The sequence below is a fragment of the Rhinopithecus bieti genome, unplaced genomic scaffold (genome assembly GCF_001698545.2).
Source record: "Rhinopithecus bieti isolate Rb0 unplaced genomic scaffold, ASM169854v2 scaffold_9981, whole genome shotgun sequence".
Taxonomy (NCBI): Eukaryota; Metazoa; Chordata; class Mammalia; order Primates; family Cercopithecidae; genus Rhinopithecus; species Rhinopithecus bieti.
Genome location: NW_016806838.1, coordinates 3,977,177 through 3,997,987, shown reverse-complemented (window position 1 = coordinate 3,997,987; position 20,811 = coordinate 3,977,177). Strand labels below are relative to the sequence as shown.

Below are 20,811 nucleotides of genomic sequence, written 5' to 3'. Positions count from 1 at the left end.
CTTCCTTCCTTCCTTCCTTCCTTCCTTCCTTCCTTCCTTCTTTTTCTTTCTCTCTCTCTCTCCTTCCTTCCTTTCTTCCTTCCTCCCTTCCTCCCTTCCTTCTTTTGCTCAAGCAATCCTCCTGCCTCAGCCTCCCAAGTAGCTGGGACTACAAGCTTGCACCACTGCTCCTGGCTCTGTTCTAAGGTATTTGTATCCCCAGAGAGACAAGAAAAAAAAAAATATATGTATATATATGTATCTATTTGTAAATATATCTATATTTATATATGTTTTGAGTCCACGGTGGAGTGCAGTGGTGCGATCTCGGCTCACTGCAACCTCCGTCTCCCAGGTTCAAGAGAGTCTCCTACCTCAGCCTCCCGAGTAGCTGGGATTACAGGCGCCTGCCACTATACCCGGCTAATTTTTCATATTTTTAGTGGAGACAGGGTTTCACCATGTTAGCCAGCATGGTCTCAATCTCCTGACCTCATGATCCACCCGCCTCAGCCTCCCAAAGTGCTGGGATTACAGGTGTGAGCCACCTTGCCCAGCCAATAAAATGTTTTTTAAATGCTTAATTATAGTTCCTGGAGGTACCTCCAGTCCTAAACATGAAATTGTTCAGCCTCACATCTACAAAATAGCATGCAAGAGGTTGGGCGTGGTGGCTCAAACCTGTAATGCTAGCACTTTGGGAGGCCGAGGTGGGCAGAACACAAGGTCAAGAGATTGAGACCATCCTGGCCAACATGGTGAAACCCCATCCCTACTGAAAATAGAAAAATTAGCTGGGTGTGGTGGCGTGTGCCTGTAGTCCCAGCTACTCAGGAGGCTGAGGCAGGAGAATTGCTTGGACCTGGGAGGCAGAGGTTGCAGTGAGCCGAGATTGCGCCACTGTACTCCAGCCTGGCAACAGAGCAAGACTCCATCTCAAAAAAATAAATAATAAAAATAAATAAATAAAATAGCATGCAGGAATGTACTAACCAGGAACCATGGCTTGTGTCTATAATCCCAGCTATTGGAAGGCTGAGGCAGAGGATCACTTGAACCCAAGAATTCGAGGCTATGATTGTGCCTCTGCACTTCAAGTGGGTGACAGAGCAAGACCTTGTCTCTTAAAAGATATAACATTAAAAGAAAAATAAACTAAATAAAGAATGTTCTAGGTACCTAGATTCACATGGATGAAAGCTCCCATTTTGTAGTGCTACTATATGTGGCTTGGTCCCCTACCTCCCAGAGGAACCAAGGGCTGGATAGATGGTGCATGGGCCTAAAGAGGATATGCCTGCTTTACACAGTAGCAGGCAAGCTCTAGGCCTCAGGACTATCATGCTCCTTGAGGCCTTGGAGATGGATAAAAACATCCGTTATCTTGCCTGGATCAGCACTCATACAGACACAAATACCTGTCCACAAATAAATGTCTTTTCCTCCCAACCTTTTCTCCCAGCAGATAACAGCTGGCATGTAGTTCACTGTGTGTTACCCTGAAATCGTCATTAGTCACCGAAAGCCAAATACTATTTCTGTAAGATTGCCAGGACCCTACATTTGCCATCTTCACTTCCTCGCCTCTTGATGCTCACTCTTCCACTCACTAAAAATGTTCTTCTACTCTCTGAAAAAATCACCCATAATCTTCTAATTGCAGAATCAAGGTGACGCTGTTCCATCTTTCTCTGACATTACTGACCAATTGTCTTTTATTTCCTTTGCCATTATGACACCAGTTTTCCTCCTACAACTCTGACCACTTCCAGAAATCATCCTCAACTCCTCCCTTTCCGTTACCATCCCTCCCGCACAATCCAATGAATCACCATATCCTGTTGATTCTACACATTTTCATGCTCCATCCTCTCTTCTCCATCCCCATGGCCACTGTCTTGTAACACTGCTCTCCTGGGTAAGGGACACAGGTTTTTTTTTTTTTTTTTTTTTAGATGGAGTCTTGCTCTGTCGCCCAGGCTGGAATGCAATGGTGCAATCTCGGCTCACTGCAAAATCCACCTCCTGGGTTCAATCGATTATCCTGCCTCAGTCTCCCGAGTAGCTGGGATTACAGGCACCCATCATCATGCCCGGCTAATTTTTGTTATTTTTGTAGAGACGGGGTTTTGCCATGTTGGCCAGGCTGGTCCTGAACTCCTGACCTCAGATGATCTGCCCACCTCAGTCTCCCAAAGTGCTGGGATTACAGGCACGAGCCACCGCACATGGTCTTTTTTTTTTTTTTTAAGACTATTATATTTTGTTTTATATAGAATTTTAAAAATTTGTTTTTTGTACATGAATAAATTCTTTCGTGGTGATTTATGAGATTTTGATGCAGCCATCTCCCAAGCAGTGTACACTGTACCCAATGTGTAGTATTTTTTTTTTGAGATGGAGTTTTATTCTTGTCGTCCAGGCTGGAGTGCAATGGCATGATCTTGGCTCACTGCAACCTCTGCCTTCCAGATTCAAGTGATTCTCCTGCCTCAGCCTCCCAAGTAGCTGAGATTACAGGGATTTGCCATCACATCCAGCTAATTTGTATTTTTAGTAGAGATGGGGTTTCGCCATGTTGGTCAGACTGGTCTTGAACTCCTGACCTCATGTGATCTGCCTGTCTCAGCCTCCCAAAGTTCTGGGATTACAGGCGTGAGCCATTGCACCTGGCCCCAGTGTGTAGTCTTTTATCCCTCATTCCCCTGCCACCTTTTCCCTCTGAGTCCGCAAAATCCATTGTATCATTTTTTTTTTTTTTTTTTGAGACGGAGTCTCGCTCTGTGCCCAGGCTGGAGTGCAGTGGAACGATCTCTACTCACTGCAAGCTCCGCCTCCCAGGTTCACACCATTCTCCTGGCTCAGCCTCCCGTATAGCTGGGACAACAGGCGCCCGCCACCATGCCCGGCTAATTTTTGTATTTTTAGTAGAGATGGGGTTTCACCATGTTAGCCAGGGTGGTCTCGATCTCCTGACCTTGTGATCCGCCCGTCTTGGCCTCCCAAAGTGCTGGGATTACAGGCGTGAGCCACTGCGCCCGGCCCATTGTATCAGTCTTATTTCTTTGCATCACAGGTTTATTCTTCTCTTTTTTTTTGGAGATGGAGTCTCGTTCTGTCGCCAGGATGGAGTGCAGTGGCACAATCTCGGCTCACTGCAACCTCTACCCACCAGGTTCAAGCGATTCTTCTGCCTCAGTCTCCCGAGTAGCTGGGACTACAGGCGCGCACCACCATGCCAGCTAATTTTTGTATTTTTCTTAGAGACGAGGTTTCACCATGCTGGCTGGGATGGCCTCGATTTCTTGACCTCGTGATCTGCCCATCTTGGCCTCCCAACGTGCTGGGATTACAGGCGTGAGCCACCGCACCCTGCCTAATTTTTGTATTTTTACTAGAAATGGGGTTTCACTACGTTGGTCAGGCTGGTCTCAAACTCCTGACCTCGTGATCTGCCCATCTCGGCCTCCCAAAGTGCTGGGATTACAGGTGTGAGCCACCGCACTTGGCCACAGGCTTATTCTTTTTGTCGTCATTGTTGTTGTTTTGAGACAGTCTTTCTCTGTCGCACAGGCTGGAGTGCAGTGGTGTGATCTCGGCTCACTGCAACCTCTGTCTCCCGGGTTCAAGTGATTCTCCTGCTTCAGCCTCCCGAGTAGCTGGGATTACAGGCGTGCACCACCACACCCAACTAATTTTTGTATTTTTAATAGAGACGGAGTTTCGCCATGTTGGCCAGGCTGGTCTCGAACCTCTGACCTCAGGTGATCCACCTGTCTCAGCCTCTCAAAGTGTTGGGATTACAGGCGTGAGACACCGTGCCTGCCTGGCTTACATTCTCTCTTAATCCTTTGTTTATACACGTCTGTGATCCACCAGACTGCGAACACTTTGTGGGCATAAACTGAGTCTTATCCATTAGAACATTGACTTGAGCGGGGTGGCAAGTAAGGGATGGATTTCCTGAGACACTCAACAATGAAGTTGCTTTTCCACTGTGTTCCCAACTGCTCAAATCTAGCTGTTCCCCAATCCCAGTACACTTGCAGTAGGAACGGGGACCCTCTTCCTAAAGTTACACCAAGCCAGGGATTCTCATCTCATTTCGACCAGGTCCTAGCCCTGCCAGGCTTCCCCTTTGCTCCTCTGCAACTCCTGTCTAGGGAGGCGGGTGTCTAGGAAGGTCCTTGGGAGCTCCCTCCATCAATTTTGCATTCGCAATTAGCATTACTTTACCCCAGTGAAGAAAGATGCCCTCCGTATTAGGGCTTCCTTCCTCCAATTCCGACTATGCAGGGTAGCATAGTGGGCAAAGTGTGAGAGCCCCTTTAGAAGGAAAGAGCAGGGCTCCAAGCGCCGCGAAGAATGGCCGAGGCCGACGCACAGCAGACGCTGGAGTGCAGCAGTCCTAGCCAAGCTTGGGTTTCCCTTATCCCCGCCTCTTTCGCTAAGCTCGACCCACTTTAGGGCGGGACCACCCACTTCAGCCAATTCTGGAAGCCGAACCCTGGCGGTTTGTACTATTTCTTTCCAATAAGAAAAAAAGGAAGCAGCTTGGCTCCAATGACCAATCCGAGGAGGCGGCGCCTGGTTGTCAGGCAGTTTTGTAGGAGTTCGGGCCAATTGGAGGCGCAGGCACCGCTCGACCCGGGCGCTGCGCGCAGGCGGTGGCGAAGAGACGCCGAGCGGGCCGAGTGCGGCCGAGCAAAGCCGGAGCCGGAGCGGGGCCGCAGGAGACGGGCCGGGTCCGGACGGGCCGAGATGCCCTATAAACTGAAAAAGGAGAAGGTGAGCGTGGCCCTTTTTCCCGCACCGCCGCCTTGGAGCCTGCGCGGAGCTCTGGGAGGGGCCGGAGCCAGGCCCGGGACAGCCCCAGACTGACCCTCCCGTCCGGCCCCCGCAGGACTCCTGGGGCCAGCCCTACGCCCCGCGACTGGCAGCACCCCAGCTTGTGCCGCAGCTAGGACAGCTCCCCCACCTTGCCCGGAGAGACTCCCCCCACATACACCTCCCTCCCTTCTTCCCTTCTCTTACCCCCGGCCCAGGGTAACCTCCTTCTTCCAGATCTGCCCCATTCCCAGGTCACTGTCCTGCTTTTTCTGTCCCCCCATCACCCCTGGCCCCGATCCCCATCGGTTTGGGCAGCCCCTCATCTGAAACTGCACCTTCCTCCAGAATTGCCCCCTCCCCCCGCCCTGAGCAGCCCCTTTCCTCTTCCTACCCGCCTGGGACAGCCGCCCCACAGTCCCCTACGGCCCCTTCTCTTTCCATGCCAAGCCCCTGACCTAGAACAGCGCTGCTTTCTCTCTCCTCCACCCAAATCTGGCCTAGGCCCCTCCCTCTAGTTCTTCCTTCACACACAAACTTGTAAGCAGGACTGAGCCCTTCTGTTGATGGAACCTTACAACGACGGTGCTGGAAGGGACCTCTGAGCGCATGCAGTGCAATCCCTAATGGTACAGATGAGGAGACTGAGGCCCCGACAGGGCAAGGGACTTGTCCAAGGTCACACGGCCTTCTGGAGGCCCAGCTGCAATATCAGGTCTCCTGACTTAAAGGCCTCTTTTGTATCAAAGCCCTCCTCACTGGCTCCCAGGTGCATCCTAGACCAGTTACCTTTCCAAATCTGAGTAGACTCCACACCCTTATTCCTAATCCTAGGATAACCTTTGCATTTTTCCTTTTTTTTTTTTTTTTTCTTTTTGCACCGGTGCTGAATTTCTGCCTTTCCTGAGCTACACCATCTTCAAATTGGGAATTTGCCCTCACTGTCAGATTATTGTTTCTTCTTAGCCTGCAGTCCAGCCACCCCTGAACACCCATGTCTTTGTCATGATGTCCTGACACAGACCATTTCTTTCTTTCTTTTTTTCTTTTTTGAGATGGAATTTCACTTTTGTTGCCCAGGCTGGAGTGCAATGGTGCGATCTCGGCTCACCACAACCTCTGCCTCCCAGCTTCAAGGGATTCTCCTGCCTCAGCCTCCCAAGTAGCTGGAATTACAGGCATGCGCCACCACACCCGGCTAATTTTGTATTTTTAGTAGAGATGGGGCTTCTCCATGTTGGTCAGGCTGGTCTTGAACTCCTGACCTCAGGGGATCTGCCCGCCTTGGCCTGCCAAAGTGCTGGGATTACAGGTGTGAACCCACAGGACAGTTCTTAATGTTGCCTTCTTTCACCTTCTACCTTGTGCCGCCTTCCCCTGTTCCTCATCTGTGCCTTTTTCTACCCTCTGTTTCCTGCTGTTGCTGAGGTCTGACTCAGAGGTGTGGTTCCTTTGAGGTACAGACTCACACAAAGGATGCTAGGATACCAGTTCCAGCCTCCCCCAGCTTCTCCTCTCCTGGGGCTGGCCCTTTTTGGTGGGGGCTGGCTCTGGCCTGGTGTTCTGGCCACCTGCTTGATGACCCCAGAGGTATATTGCTTTCATTTGCCCTCTGATTGGCTGGGTTACTGGGCTGCCATCTCTGACCTTTTCTTTTTTTCTTTTCTTCTTTTTTTTTTGAGACGGAGTCTTGCTCTGTCGCCCGGGCTGGAGTGCAGTGACCGGATCTCAGCTCACTGCAAGCTCCGCCTCCTGGGTTCACACCATTCTCCTGCTTCAGCCTCCAGAGTAGCTGGGACTATAGGCGCCCGCCACCTCGCCTGGCTAGTTTTTTGTATTTTTAGTAGAGACGGGGTTTCACCGTGTTAGCCAGGATGGTCTCGATCTCCTGACCTCGTGATCCGCCCGTCTCGGCCTCCCAAAGTGCTGAGATTACAGGCTTGAGCCACCGCGCCCGGCCTGACCTTTTCAATCATACTTTTTCTCCTGGGGTTGTTCTGTATTTGCCAGGCAGCTCTGATTCTGGGTTGTCCCCTTAACCTTTCAGGGCCTGAGGTTCTAAGTATAGGGTTGGTGATGGTGTACTACATGGTGAGCCTCCTGGGGGTATTGAGCTGGACAGGGTTGTGTGCCCCACCCAGGCCCTGTCCTTGGGGAGTGGGCATGTGGAGGTGGTTTGGGTAGCTCAGTTGTAGACAATGCACACAGAAATCAAGCACACCAGGGGCTAAGGGAAATGGAATTCGGGGAAAGCTGGTGAAGTCCCCACCCATTTGTAATTTTTAATCTGTTGGACTAGATACTGTCCCATCCCCAGAAAGCAATAGCCTACTAGACTGTGAAGAAGAAGACAAATTCCCAATGAGACTTGCTAGGACTATGGGTGTAAGCGTTTGGTTGGGAAAGGGTGTTGGAAGGATTGGGGTGCATGGAGCCAGGCATAACTCTCACCTCCCTATAAGGTTTTTCTGCTCTTGATTTTCAGCTGCATTTGGCCTTCTTCAATGGTTGGCAGGCTCTGAGGGGGGTTGACAGTGTGACTGAGGTTTGCCTGGATAGCTGTGGGTGGAGGATCTTTAATGCTCTTCTGTGACCTGTCTCCTCTCTCCTGGCCATCTTTTACAGCTTCCTCTCTAAAGCCTTTCTGAGCCCTCAGTCAGGAGTGAACTCTCCTTTCTTTTCTGGATTTGCAGAGCACTTAGTAGGCTACGTACAGTCCTTTTGTGTTTGGCCTTGGATGGGAATTAACTGTGGACAAGCCTTTTCTTCCTCCTTGAGATAATAACTAAGTTTCATTTTGTTTGGCAACTCCTTTTCACACAGTCAGTAGGTGCTTAGTGGATAGGTGCTAAGATTATCTCTTGGAGGGATTTGCATCTCTCCCCTTCCTTCATGTTCTCCTCTGGGACTTACCTCTTTTATTTTCCTGAGTAGGGTGCCCCTGCCCCCTCTGACTTTTTTCTTGTTCATCATAATAGTAGTAACATTGACCAGCACTACGGTTTTCATGTGCCTTAACACTGTGCTGAGGGAAGAGGTTTCTAATATTGTCATCATCTAATAGATGAGGAAACTCTCTCTGAGATGAGGCTCGGAGAGGCTAGTTAACTTGTCTGTGATTATATAGCTAGTAAGAGTTGGGCCCAAAACACAGGGCTAGGTCCAAACATGTTCGTGTTTTTTTTTTTTTTTTGAGATGGAGTCTGTCTCTGTCGCTCAGACTGGAGTGCAGTGGCGCGATCTCGGCTCACTGCAAGCTCCGCGTCCCGGGTTCATGCCAGTCTCCTGCCTCAGCCTCCTGAGTAGCTGGGACTACAGGTGCCCGCCACCACGCCCGACTCTAATTTTTTGTATTTTTAGTAGAGACAGGGTTTCACCATGTTAGTCAGTATGGTCTTGATCTCCTGACCTCGTGATCTGCCTGCCTTGGCCTCCCAAAGTGCTGGGATTACAGGCATGAGCCACCGCACCCGGCCTATTTTTTTTTTTTTTGAGACAGAGTCTCACTCTGTTGCCCAGGCTGGAGTGCAGTGGCGCGGTCTCGCTCACTGCAGCCTCCGCCTCCTGGGTTCAAGCAATTCTCTGCCTCAGCCTCCCAAGCAGCTGAGATTACAGGCACCCGCCACCATGCCTGGCTAATTTTTTTGTATTTTTAGTAGAGACGGGGTTTCGCCATCTTGGCCAGGGTGGTGTTGAACTCCTGACCTCGTGATCCACCCACCTCGGCCTCTCAAAGTGCTGGGATTACAGGCGTGAGCCACTGCGCCCGGCCCAAACATGTTCTTTTAACCTCTGTTCTACACAGCACTTGATGGCTGAGCTGGGCTGAAGTATGTGTGCTGCACCTGTTCTGCAGGAGCCAGGGAGCAAGGGTGGTGGGCCTGGTTCCTCCACGCCCACTCACACCCACACACTAAGGCAGCTGGATCTCTCTTAGGCGCATTCTTTGAAAGATATGTCTGAGGCATCATGCTGAGTGCTGTAGGGTGAGTGGAGGGGTACACAAAAGAATAAGCAGCTTATGATCTAATAGAGAGATCAGAGATGTATGAAGATGGGTCAGCTTTGTCCAAGGGGTTCATGTCTGGGGTGTGTGCAGACACCTCAATGTTATGTCCTGCCTGCACCCTGCCTCCAGCCTATTTCTCTCCACCCCATGCTCTCAGCCACTGTCAAGGGTCAGTGTGGCCAGCTGGGTTAGTATACAGCAGGAGCGTGCTCAGCCCAGAGAAGGAACCCCTTCCCCCTACTGCATCAGGCTGCTCTACACCACACCTTTCTTCCTCCCTGCCTCCAAGAAGCCTTCCCCCTACTCCAGCCCACACAGAGCTCTCTTCTCCCTGAAATCCTTTTGCCCCCATAGTCACAATAACTTGATTTAACACTTCTCACTGAAGGGGCTTGGCTGCTATTGAATTGCACAATCTCAGAGCTGAAAGTGTTTTCCAAGATCCTCCTGTCCTCATTAAAGGCTTGAATTTCTTTTGCAACATGCCTTACAGGAGGTCACCCAGCCCCTGCTTGAATGTTCTCAGGGGTTGGGGAGCTTTTGGCTTCACTAGGTGGCCAGTTTTAGTGCCATTGCTCCATGATAAAATTCTTGTTTGGAACTTCAGCCTGACTTGCAACTTCAGCCCTTTGCTCTCATGCCTCTGGTCCATATGGACAAGTTGCATCCAAGGCAGCTCTTCATTTGTTTAAGATCCATCTTGCTTCTCCATCCCTCATGACTCCTCCCTTCCATTGTTAACTATCCCAGTTCCTGCAGCTGTTGGTCTTGGGATATGCCTTTGAATCCACTCCCAGTATGGGTCGCATTTCCCTCTAAGAAAAACTAGGATTTGTCATGGCCCCTCCCAAGCCTGATGCTCATGACTGAACCAGATCCTCCAGGATAGCCCTGTCAGTGCCAAGCAGTTTGCACAGGTCTGTTAACAGGATGGAAGGTCACGTGAGCTGCACATGGATGATTTGTGTTGAGCTTGCAGTCAGACCTAAATCCCCAAGTCTTTTTCACATTTTCCCCATCCTGTCCCTGTGCAGTTGCTTTTTTTGGCTCGAAGCATAGGAAGAGATGCTGGGCAGGCCAGGGCTCTGAGCCAGCTGCCAGGTTCCCAAAGGAGACTTCAGACTAGTGCTCACTCTTTGTAACAGTTCAGGTTTTACCCCCATCCCTGTCTCAGTGCTTGTCAACTGAGGTGCTCTTGGCATTTTGGGTGGGACAGTTCTGTACCTGTTAGCATTCCTGGACCTTACTGATTAAATGCCGAGTAGCACCCTGTTGTCTGTGCGCTATTTGTGACATCCAAAAATTGCCTCCCAGTCTTTCCAGGTGGCTGTGAGGGGAGAGTGGTAACTCCCTGCACTCCAGCATGAAAGCCTCCGGCACCCCTTTGACCATGTTAGCCAGAAGCCAGTGAGCAACTGTTCCCTGATGCTTTTTCCTTAAGCCTCCTCACTCTGGTTCTGATCTGAGCAAAGGCCCTCCCAGACCCAACCTCTGCACCAGCCTGATGAGGTGAAAGATGAAGGAGCATTCTCATGCTGAATTAGTGTGTGTTTGGGGTAACTTCCTAACCAGATTCTAAATTCTTGGAGGGGCTGAATCTCCTTCTGTGTAGATCCCTCCACCCACCCCAGCTTGGCACAAGTTAGGTTCTAACTGAACCTGGACAGAGGATATTTGCAACAAAGATCTAAGGGAGCCAGATAAGACTTTTCCCTTCCCCTGGCATCTGCTAACTCTACCTTCATCTTCTCCTTTCAGGAGCCCCCCAAGGTTGCCAAGTGCACAGCCAAGCCTAGCAGCTCGGGCAAGGATGGTGGAGGCGAGAACACTGAGGAGGTAATTAATGTAGGCGTAGCCTTACATGTAGGTGCCACCTGCAACTCCATGATGGCTGGTGGGGTAGGGGATCCCAGGGGGTGAGGCGGAAGGGAAGGCTTCCATATCCTGGGAGGAACCTGGACGGCCCATCCAGACTGCCCTCAGGCAGGATTTCCCTTTGGTTGGTATAGACCAAATACATTCTCTAGTTCTTCAGACTCCCCAGAGATTCCTATGAAAGTTGTTTCTCTGCTTACCAACTTGGAATGTTGAGAATTCCTTTTTCTTAGGGCAAAAAGCTGGAGGTTCTGGGATCCTGGGCAGAAGGGGGAAAGTCCACAGACACTTGATGGGGTAACAAGTAACTTCAGCATCACTCGGGGTGGGGCAGGAGATTGGGAGGGGCTGGTGTCCCTGAGTTGGGCCCAGCTGGGCCCACTGTCCTTGGTCCCAATTGAATGTGAGCATGACTAAAAGACAGTCCTGAGCAGAGGTCAGTGCAGCTTAGCAATCTCGGGCTATAAAGCAATAAACAGCAAGCGGAGAGAGCACCAGAAGAGGGAGAGACTTAAGGAAGTATACAGTATATCCATGAAAGTTTGCGAGCATGCACAATGGGATGCTTTGGATGGTGAATGATTCTGTGAACATATACAGCGAGCATCCACCACATCCTACCTGGAAATTGGTGATTGGTGCTTTCTCTGCTTTCTCCCTCCTGCTCTAAACTGTTCAGAGGTTGGAGGAGAACTGAAAACAGAGCTCTCTAGTTATGGACAGGTCTTATGGTTTTTTGGGAGAAGAGATTGATGAGCATATGTTTGGGGTTAACTATGCGTTTAGATGTTTCTTAGTACTTCTGCTGATAGGTCACCTCTAGAGAGGCACAAGCAGTTTTCACACCTCATTTTAGGCCTCATTTAGGTAATCAGAAGCAGAGTAGATTTTCCCCTTTTATAGACATGGAAGTTGAGGACCACAGAAGAGGAATTATTCTTTCTTCTCCACTTATGTAGTATTCTACTTTTTTTTTTTTTTGAGATGGAGTCTCTCTCTTGTTGCCCAGGCTGGAGTGCAATGGTACGATCTCGGCTCACTGCAACCTCCACCTCCCAGGTTCAAGCAATTCTCCTGCCTCAGCCTCCTGAGTAGCTGGGATTACAGTCATGTGCCACAATGCCTGGCTAATTTTTTGTATTTTTAGTAGAGACAGGGTTTCACCATGTTGGCCAGGCTGGTCTTGAACTCCTGACCTCAGGTGATCCACCCGCCTCAGCCTCCCAAAGTGCTGGGATTACAGGTGTGGGCCATTGTGCCCAGCCCTTATGCAGTATTCTAAATGTCTCTTTAATAATCCTTATCACTCAGCTCTGTGACCATTTGTTCCCATCTGTGTCTCTCAGACTGTGAACTCCAAGGGAAGGAGCTATGTTATTCTGCATTGCTTCTTTCCTATCTCTGTGTACTTGTGCAATTGGTTCATAGTAAATGCTTCTGGGAAGACACACTCTGGGCTCAATATCCCTTTCAGGAATGATGACATTTGTGGGACCCACAGGGAAGGTGGTTGGAAGCTGGTAACTTGACATTGAGAGCAGCAAGAAACAGGATTGTCTAAGTCATGAAAATCCTGGGAGAAGAAGGAAAATGTAATGGGGAGTTCCCACCTTTTGCCTAACTAGCTCCTACTTCTTTAGTTCTTAGATGGGATGTTGTTTCCTTAAAGCAGCCTTTTTTGACCACCCACCCCTATCCCTCACGAGGGCTCCTGTTAGTTACTCTTTTGGCCCTCAGTGCCTGGTAGCACCGGTGGCACCTAACCACGACTGTAATGAAGTAATTCCTTGTGAATTCATTGTTTTATTGGCTGTCTCTTGTGTTAGCTAGCACAGGAGCTCCATGAGGCTCTCATTCACTCCTGAAGGGCCTGACACAGCAGAAGCACCTAGCATTTGAATGCATTAGTGAGTGAATGAGTGAACCAGTCAATGAACAGATGCACCAGTTTCAAATTAGAGCTGGAAAGGACCTTAGGGTCTAACATTATCAGTTCATAGATGGGAAAATGAAGCCTGAACAGGTTAAGGAGTATGCTGAGATCAGCTGCTATGATTTGTTCACTGCCTTTTAGACAAATATGCCCAAGACAATGGGTCTATTTCAAGCAATCTAGGAAAGGAGGGTGTTGAGTTCACCTTGGGTTGTTTGATGAAACGCTGCTCAGGGTTCACAGATATGAGACGGCAGTAAGAATTATCCATGATTTTCTAGACATGTACTCATGTCTGGGATGGCAGGGGTATGCTGAAAAAGTTCGAGCTAGGATGTGAGGCTGTGGTCTTCAAAAGCTGTTTGGCACAGTCTTTCCCTTGCCCTTTTCTTGTCCGAAAGTTTGGGCTCTTCTAGCCAGTTTTGCTCTGTCAGGCATTTGCCAGAGCCTTTCTAATTGATCTAATATAGAGCAGTTACTTTGTGTTAGTTTCCTAGGGCAGCCATAATAAACTACTACAAATAAGCCAGGCACACTGGCTCACACCTGTAATCCTAATGCTTTGGGAAGCTGAGATGGGAGAATTGCTTGAGGGCAGGAATTTGACACCAGCCTAGGCAACATACAGAGACCTTGTCTCTACAAAAAAATAAAAAATAAAAAATTAGCCGGGTATGGGGGTATGTGTACCTGTACTTCCAGCCACACAGGAGGCTGAGGTGGAAGATTGCTTGAGTCCAGGAGTTCAAGGCTGCAGTGGGCAATGATCGTACCACCCTGCACTCCAGCCTGGGTGACAGAATGAGACCCTGTCTCAAGGAAACAAAACAAAACAAAACAAATTACTACAAATTGGGTGGCTTAAAACAATAGAAATAGGCCAGGTCCAATGGCTCACACCTGTAATCCCAGCACTTTGGGAGGCTGAGGCAGGCGGATCACCTGAGGTCAGGAGTTCGAGAGCAGCCTGACCAACATAGTAAAACCCTGTCTCTACTAAAAATACAAAAATTGGACTGGGCATGGTGGCTTATGCCTGTAATCCCAGCACTTTAGGAGGCTGAGGCGGGTGGATCACCTGAGGTCAGGAGTTCGAGACCAGCCTGACCAACATAGTAATCCCAGCTACTCAGGAGGCTGAGGCAGGAGAATCGCTTGAACCCAGGAGCCAGAGGATGCAGTAAGCTGATGTCGCACCATTGCACTTCAGAGTGGGCAACAAGAGCAAAACTCCGTCTCAAAAAAAAAAAAAAAAATTAGCCAGGTGTGATGGTGGCATACTTGTTATCCCAGCTACTGGGGAAGCTGAGGCTGGAGAATTGCTTGAACCCAGGAGGTGGAGGCTGCAGTGAGTGGAGATCGTGCCATTGCACTCCAGCCTTGGCGACAAGAGTGAAACTCCGTCTCAAAAAACGAACAAACAAAAAAACAGAAATATATTCTCTCTCAGCTCTGGAGGCCAAAAGTTGTAAAATTAGTGTCGGCAGGGCCATGTCCTTCTGAGGTTCTAAGGAAGAGTCTGTTCCACATCCCTCTCCTAGATTCCGGTGGCTTTTGACCATCTGTGGCATTCCTCGTAGATGCATCACTTTAATCTCGCCTCTGTGTTCACACAGCATTCTCCTCCATGTGTCTCTGTCTCTGTCCAAATTTTCCTTTTGTAAGGACACCAGTCATATTGGACTTAGGTTTCACCCCAATCTAGTATGATCTCATTTTAACTTGATTACATCTGCAAAGACCCTGTTTCCAAGTGAGGTCACATTCACAGATTCTAGGTGGACATGAATTTGGTAGGGGAAGGGGGTAAGAGACGGAATACTGTGCAACACTATGTACCAGGCACCGTGCTAAGTACTTTGCATGCATTGTCTCATTTAACCTTCACAATACTCCCCTGAGATCCCTTTATTATTATTATTCCCATTTTACAGATGAAATTGAGGCTTAGAAATGTTAACTGGGCACAGTGGCTCATGCCTGTAATCCCAGCACTTTGGGAGGCCGAAGAGAATGGATCACCTGAGGTCAGGAGTTGGAGACTAGCCTGGCCAACATGGTGAAACGCTCTCTCTACTCAAAATACAAAAATTACCCAGGCGTGGTCCAGCTACTCAGGAGGCTGAGGCAGGAGAATTGCTTGAACCTGGGAGGTAGAGGTTGCAGTGAGCCGAGATTGTGCCACTGCACTCCAGCTTGGAGGAGAGAGCAAGACTGTGTCTCAAAAAAAAAAAAAAAGAAAATGTTAAGTAGCTTTTATTCAGCCAGTAAGGCAGTAAGGCAGAGCTGGAATTCCACCCAGGTCTGTGTGACTCTGGAGTCTCTTGTGGTCTTTAATGAAGTGATACTGCTAGCTCTAAGATTCTAGAAATAAATCCTAGAAGGGAAAGGAGCCTTGGGAGATCAGATGAGACACTGTTGACCTGCCTCTGCAGGTAAGGGTCTTTCCTGATCTGTCCTTGGATAAAAAAATTCAATGTCCTCATGCCTGTAATCCCAGCACTTTGGGAGGCCGAGGCGGGCGGATCATCTGAGGTTGGGAGTTGAGACCAGCCTGGCCAACATGGTGAAATCCCATCTCTACTAATAATACAAAAATTAGCCAGGCGTGGTGGTGCACACCTATAATTCCAGCCTGTAATCTCAGCTACTAGGGAGGCTGAGGCATGAGAATCGCTTGAACCCGGGAGATGGAGGTTGCGGTGAGCCAAGATCACGCCATTGCACTCCAGCCTGGGCAACAAGAGCAAAACTCCATCTCAAAAAAAAAAAAATTTAGTGTCATAGACTTCTGTATGTGCTGAGCCCTGTCCTGAGTCTGGAGGAGGGACAGAGGGAGGAATAAATTTTCCCCCACTTCAGCCTGTCCTCTCTGAGGCCAGAGTTGTTACTCTAAAACCTTCTTGGTCTTATCAGTCCTCTACTTAAAACCTGTTTTGGCATCTCACTGCTTACAAGTTAAAATCCAAACTCACTAGCATGGCACCCTCAACCCCTCTGAGCTGGCCCCACTCTTCTTCTAGCGTCAGTCCTGGCTTCGTGTCCCACCGAACTTCCCATATTTTATTTATTTATTTATTTATTTTGGAGATAGGATCTCACTGTGTTCCCCAGGCTGGAGTACAGTGGTACAGTCATGGCTCACTGCAGCCTCAACCTCTTGGGCTCAAGGGATCTTTTCGCCTCAGCCCCCTGAGTAGCTGGGACTGCAGGCACGAGCCACTGTGCTCAGCTAAGTTTTGTATTTTTTGTAGAAATAGATTCTTACTGTGTTCCCAAGGCTGGTCTCGAACTCCTGGACCGAAACAATCCTCCTGCCTTGGCCTCTGAAAGTGCTGGGATTACAGGTGTGAGCTACTGTGCCCTGCCCAACTTCCTGTCTTCTGATATGATAGCCCCTTTATGACTCAGGATGCTCGCAGCTGCAGTTCCACTGGCCTGGACTGCTTTATTTCTCCTGTGTCTTTTTTTGCCTCTTAAACTCATATTTATTCTTTTCTTTTTTTTTGAGATGGAGTCTTACTCTGTTGCCTAGGCTGGAGTGCAGTGGTGTGATCTCGGCTCACTACAACCCCCGCCTCCCAGGTTCAAGCGATTCTCCTGCCTCAGCCTCCCAAGTAGCTGGGACTACAGGCACACGCCACCATGCCCAACTAAGTTTTCTATTTTTTTTTTTTTTTTTAGTAGAGATGAAGTTTCACCATGTTGGCCAGGATAGTCTCGATCACTTGACCTCATGATCCGCCTGCCTCGGCCTCCCAAAATGCTGGGATTACAGGCGTGAGCCACTGTACCTGGCCATTTAAACTCATGTTTATTTTTTAAGAGCCAAAAAAGAAAAAAATAATAAAAACCAAATCAAAAGCCACCTCCTCAGGGATATCTTCCCTAATTCTTCCAGGCAGAGTTTGCAGCTCAGCCCTCTCTGTTCTTGCATTTTCTTTGTTCAGTTAGCTGCATTTGTGTCTGTCCTGCCTAGTGGACTGTGAGCTCTTTGATGGCAAGGGCCATGTTTTAGTCACCTTTTAAATTTTTTTTATGGTATAGAATTTGCATATAAACGTTTAATCTTTAATGCTTAGCATGATGTTCAGTTAATAATTGAAGGAAGGAAAGAATTAAGCAACACTAGATGGAGCTCTAGATGTCACCACTGGAGAGAAGGCCTCTGTGATTTTTGGGATTTTAAACTAAAATGATCTTCATTTATTAGGCCAGTTAATTTATTATGCAAAAGAAATATAACATTTAATCTTTGCAGTTTTTCTGTTAATTGTATGTTTCATCTTTCTCTTATATTAAATTCTATAGTGCTTAAATTATATTTCTATCTCTTTATTTTTTATTTATTTATTTTTGAGACAGACTCTTGCTTTGTTGCTCAGGCTGGAGTGTCTCGGCTCACTGCAACCTCTGCCTCCCGGGTTCAAGTGATTTTCGTGTCTCAGCCTCCTGAGTAGCTGGGATTACAGGCGCCCACCACCATGCCCAGCTAAATTTTGTATTTTTATTTATTTTATTTTTGTTTATTTATTTTTTGAGACGGAGTTTCACTGTTGTTGCCCAGGCTGGAATGCAATGGCGTGACCTCAGCTCACTGCAACCTCCGCCTCCTGGGTTGAAGTGATTTTCCTCCCTCAGCCTCCTGAGTAGCTGGTATTACAAGCATGCACCACCACGTCTGGCTAATTTTGTATTTTCAGTAGAGATGGGGTTTCTCCATGTTGGTCAGACTCATCTTGAACTCCTGATCTCCAGTAATCTGCCTGTCTCAGCCTCCCAAAGTGCTGGGATTATAGGTGTGGGCCACCATGCCCAGCCGTTATTATTTTTATTTTTATTTTATTTTTTGAGATGGAGTTCTGCTCTTGTCGCTCAGGCTGGAGTACAATGGTGCGATCTTGGCTCACTGCAATATCCACCTCCTGGGTTCAAGCAATTCTCCTGCCTCAACCTCCCAAGTAGCTGAGGTTACAGGCACCCACCGCCATGCCCGACTAATTTTTATACTTTTAGTAGAGACAGGGTTTCACCATGTTGGCTAGGCTGGTCTCCAACTCTTGACCTCCGGTGATCTGCTCCCCTCAGCCTCCCAAACTGCTGGGATTATAAGGGTGAGCCACCATGCCCAGCCAACTTTTGTATTTTTAGTAGAGATGGGGTTTCGCCATATTGGCCAGGCTGGTCGTGAACTGGCCTCAAGTAATCTGCTGCCTTGGCCTCCCAAAGTGCTGGGATTACAGACATAAGCCACCATGCCGGGCCCCTATCTCTTTATTTATATTTGAATATTTGGGTTTAAATTTTTTTTTTTTGAGATTTTTTTTTTTGGGGGGATTACAGACTTGAGCCACTGTGCCCAGCCTGGGTTTAAATTATTAATGGCAGCTGTGTTCGGAATAGGCTGGACCAGGATAGGTTCAGAGTAGGCACGTTGAGTTGGAATTTTCTGAGTATGAGTGTGGTGTGGAAATTTACAGCGCCACTTGATTGCTCTCCAGCAATCCTGTTGAGAGTTTGGAAGTGAAAGCAGTAGTACTTCAGGCAGAAGAGATGGCCTCTATGGAGTCCCAGAAGTGAGGGCCAGATATGGTGTCTCACACCTGTAATCCCAGCACTTTGGGAGGCTAAGGCAGGTGGATTGCTTGAGCTCCAGAGTTTGAGACCAGCCTGGGCAACGTGGTGAAACCCCATCTCTACAAAAACTACAAAAAATAAGGCCAGGCACAGTGGTTCACACCTGTAATCCCAGCACTTTGGGAGGCTGAGGCGGGCAGATCACTTGAGGTCAGGAGTTCAAGACCAGCCTGGCCAACATGGTGAAACCCTGTCTCTACTGAAAATACAAAAATTAGCCAGGCCTGGTGGTGCACGCCTGTAATTCCAGCTACTCAGGAGGCTCAGGCAGGTGAATTGTTTGAGCCTGGGAGGCGGAGGTTGCAGTGAGCAGAGATCGCACCACTGCATTCCAGCCTGGGTGACAGAGCGAGACCCTGTCTCAAAATAAAATAATAAAATAAAATAAGATAAGATAAAATAAAATAATCCCACAAGTGAAACTGGGCAGGACAAAGTAGTGAGTAGAGGATAGATTGGCCAAGTTGCCTTTGGTCAGTGTCCACCCCTGCTTTGATGGCTGCAGAAGCTTCTCAGGGGATTCACTTGCCTTCTACCTCCAACCCAGGTGAATGGAGAAGTTAGAGGCTGGAGCTTTTAGGAGAAGTGGTTGAATGCCCATGAGTAGGTGACATATCCCCCACCTCCCTCTAACATGCATGTTTCCTAGTGAAGGGTGAATAGACAGCGGATACCTCATCAGGGCTTGGCAGCCAGGGGTTTTGCTGGCAGGAGCAGCTGTCTCTCAGATGCTTCTTGTGTCTGGATCTTGGGAGCCAATGGTCCTCATAAACCAGGGCAGCTCAGTGGGGTAGGGGGCAGGGCAGAGTAAGCCCACTCAGCTGCTCTCCAGCCACTCCAGCCACTCCAGCCTTCAATAATGCAATACTAGTGTAGAAAGACCTTAGATATCAGCTCATTGGGTGGGTTTCGTTTTGTTTGTTTTGTTTTGTTTTTTTCTGAGATGGAGTCTTATTCTGTTGCCCAGGCTGGACTGCAGTGGTGCCATCTCAGCTCACTGCAACCTCTGTCTTCCAGGTTCAAGTGATTCTCCCACCTCAGCCTCCTGAGTAGCTGGGATTACAGGCCCCCACCATCACGCCTGGCTAACTTTTTGTATTTTTAGTAGAGATAGGGTTTTGCCATGTTGGCCAGGCTGGTCTCCTGACCTCAGGTGATCTGTCCGCCTCAGCCTCCCAAAGAGCTGGGATTGTAGGCATGAGCCACCATGCCCGGCCATTGGTGGTGCATAAAACCCTCTGTTCTCTCTAACCTTTACCGGAATAATGGTTGGGAAACCACTGATCTAGTCCTGCCACCTCTTTTTTTTTTGAGATGGAGTCTTGCTCTGTCGCCCAGGGTAGAGTGCAGTGGCGTGATCTCGGCTCACTGCAACCTCTGCCTCCCAGGTTCAAACGATTCTCCTGCCTCAGCCTCCTGAATAGCTGGGATTACAGGTGCCCACTACCGCACCCAGCTAATTTTTGTATTTTTAGTAGAGATGGGGTTTCACCATGTTGGCCAGGCAGGTCTCGACCTCCTGACCTCGTGATCTAGCCACCTTGGCCTCCCAAAGTGCTGAGATTATAGGCATGAGCCACCGCGTCTGGCCACCTCTTTTTTTTTTTTTTTTTTGAGATAGGGTCTTGCTGTGAATCCCAGGCTGCGGTGCCGTAGTGTGATTTTGGCTCACTGCATCCTCTGCCTCCCGGGTTCAAGCAATTCTCCCATCTCAATCTCCTGAGTAGCTAGGGCTACAGGCGTGCACCACCACACCCAGCTAATTGTTTTTTTGCATTTTTAGTAGAGTCAGAGTTTCACCATGTTGGTCAGGCTGGTCTTGAACTCCTGACCTCAAGTGATCCACCTGCCTTGGCCTCCCAAAGTGCTAGGATTACAGACATGAGCCACCGTGCCTGGCTATCTTCTTGTTAGCAGAAAAAATTGAGGCCTTCCTTTTCCCTTTCTGGGAAGAATGCCTCTCTCTGGCTGCCTCCTCAGTGTGAGGTTTGTGGAAGTGCAGGGTGTCTGCATCTTACCTGGAAGGATGGAGTTTTGTCGTCAGGTTGGCACTGAGCCCCTCACCCTAGTATCACTGATGTTTCTCCCTCCAGACTCTGCTCCTAATGCTGTATAGCACCCTGTTCTGAGGATTCCTGAGTTGGGGCAGGAGAGGAAGAGCCTGTGGGGAGGAGCCTGGGCAGGAATTGAAAACTTTGGCTCCTGGTCAACCAACCAACAAAACCTTCATTCAATTCCTATTAGGTGTCAGTGCTGGGGGCACCCACAGGTGTACAAATAGGGTCCTGGCTTTCAAAGGACTTGCCATCTAGTTAGGGGAATGACATATGAAGAGACTAAGAGGTGTCACTAGGGGGTGAGCAGTCACAGAGCCAATGGAACAGACAAGTGGTATCAAAAGGAGGGGGTGATACCCAAGGGCTGGAAAGATCTGAGAAAACTTTTTGGAAGAAGGTAGAACTTAAACGGAGTCTTGGAAGATGCAGTGATTTTCTTTTTTTTTTTGAGACGGAGTCTCGCTCTGTCGCCCAGGCTGGAGTGCAGTGGCCAG

General features: G+C 48.8%; 1 protein-coding gene across 2 annotated transcripts in view; it reads left to right on the top strand.

Moving 5' to 3' along the window:
- Positions 1-20,811, top strand: part of PPP2R5D (protein phosphatase 2 regulatory subunit B'delta) — a 36,624-nt gene that overhangs the window by 3,374 nt on the left and 12,439 nt on the right. For both annotated transcript variants that reach the window (XM_017878202.1, XM_017878203.1), the window contains exons 3-4: positions 4,518-4,767; positions 10,574-10,651. In XM_017878202.1, coding sequence (XP_017733691.1) covers positions 4,518-4,767; positions 10,574-10,651 — 328 coding nt within the window. The remainder of the gene's footprint in view (positions 1-4,517; positions 4,768-10,573; positions 10,652-20,811) is intronic.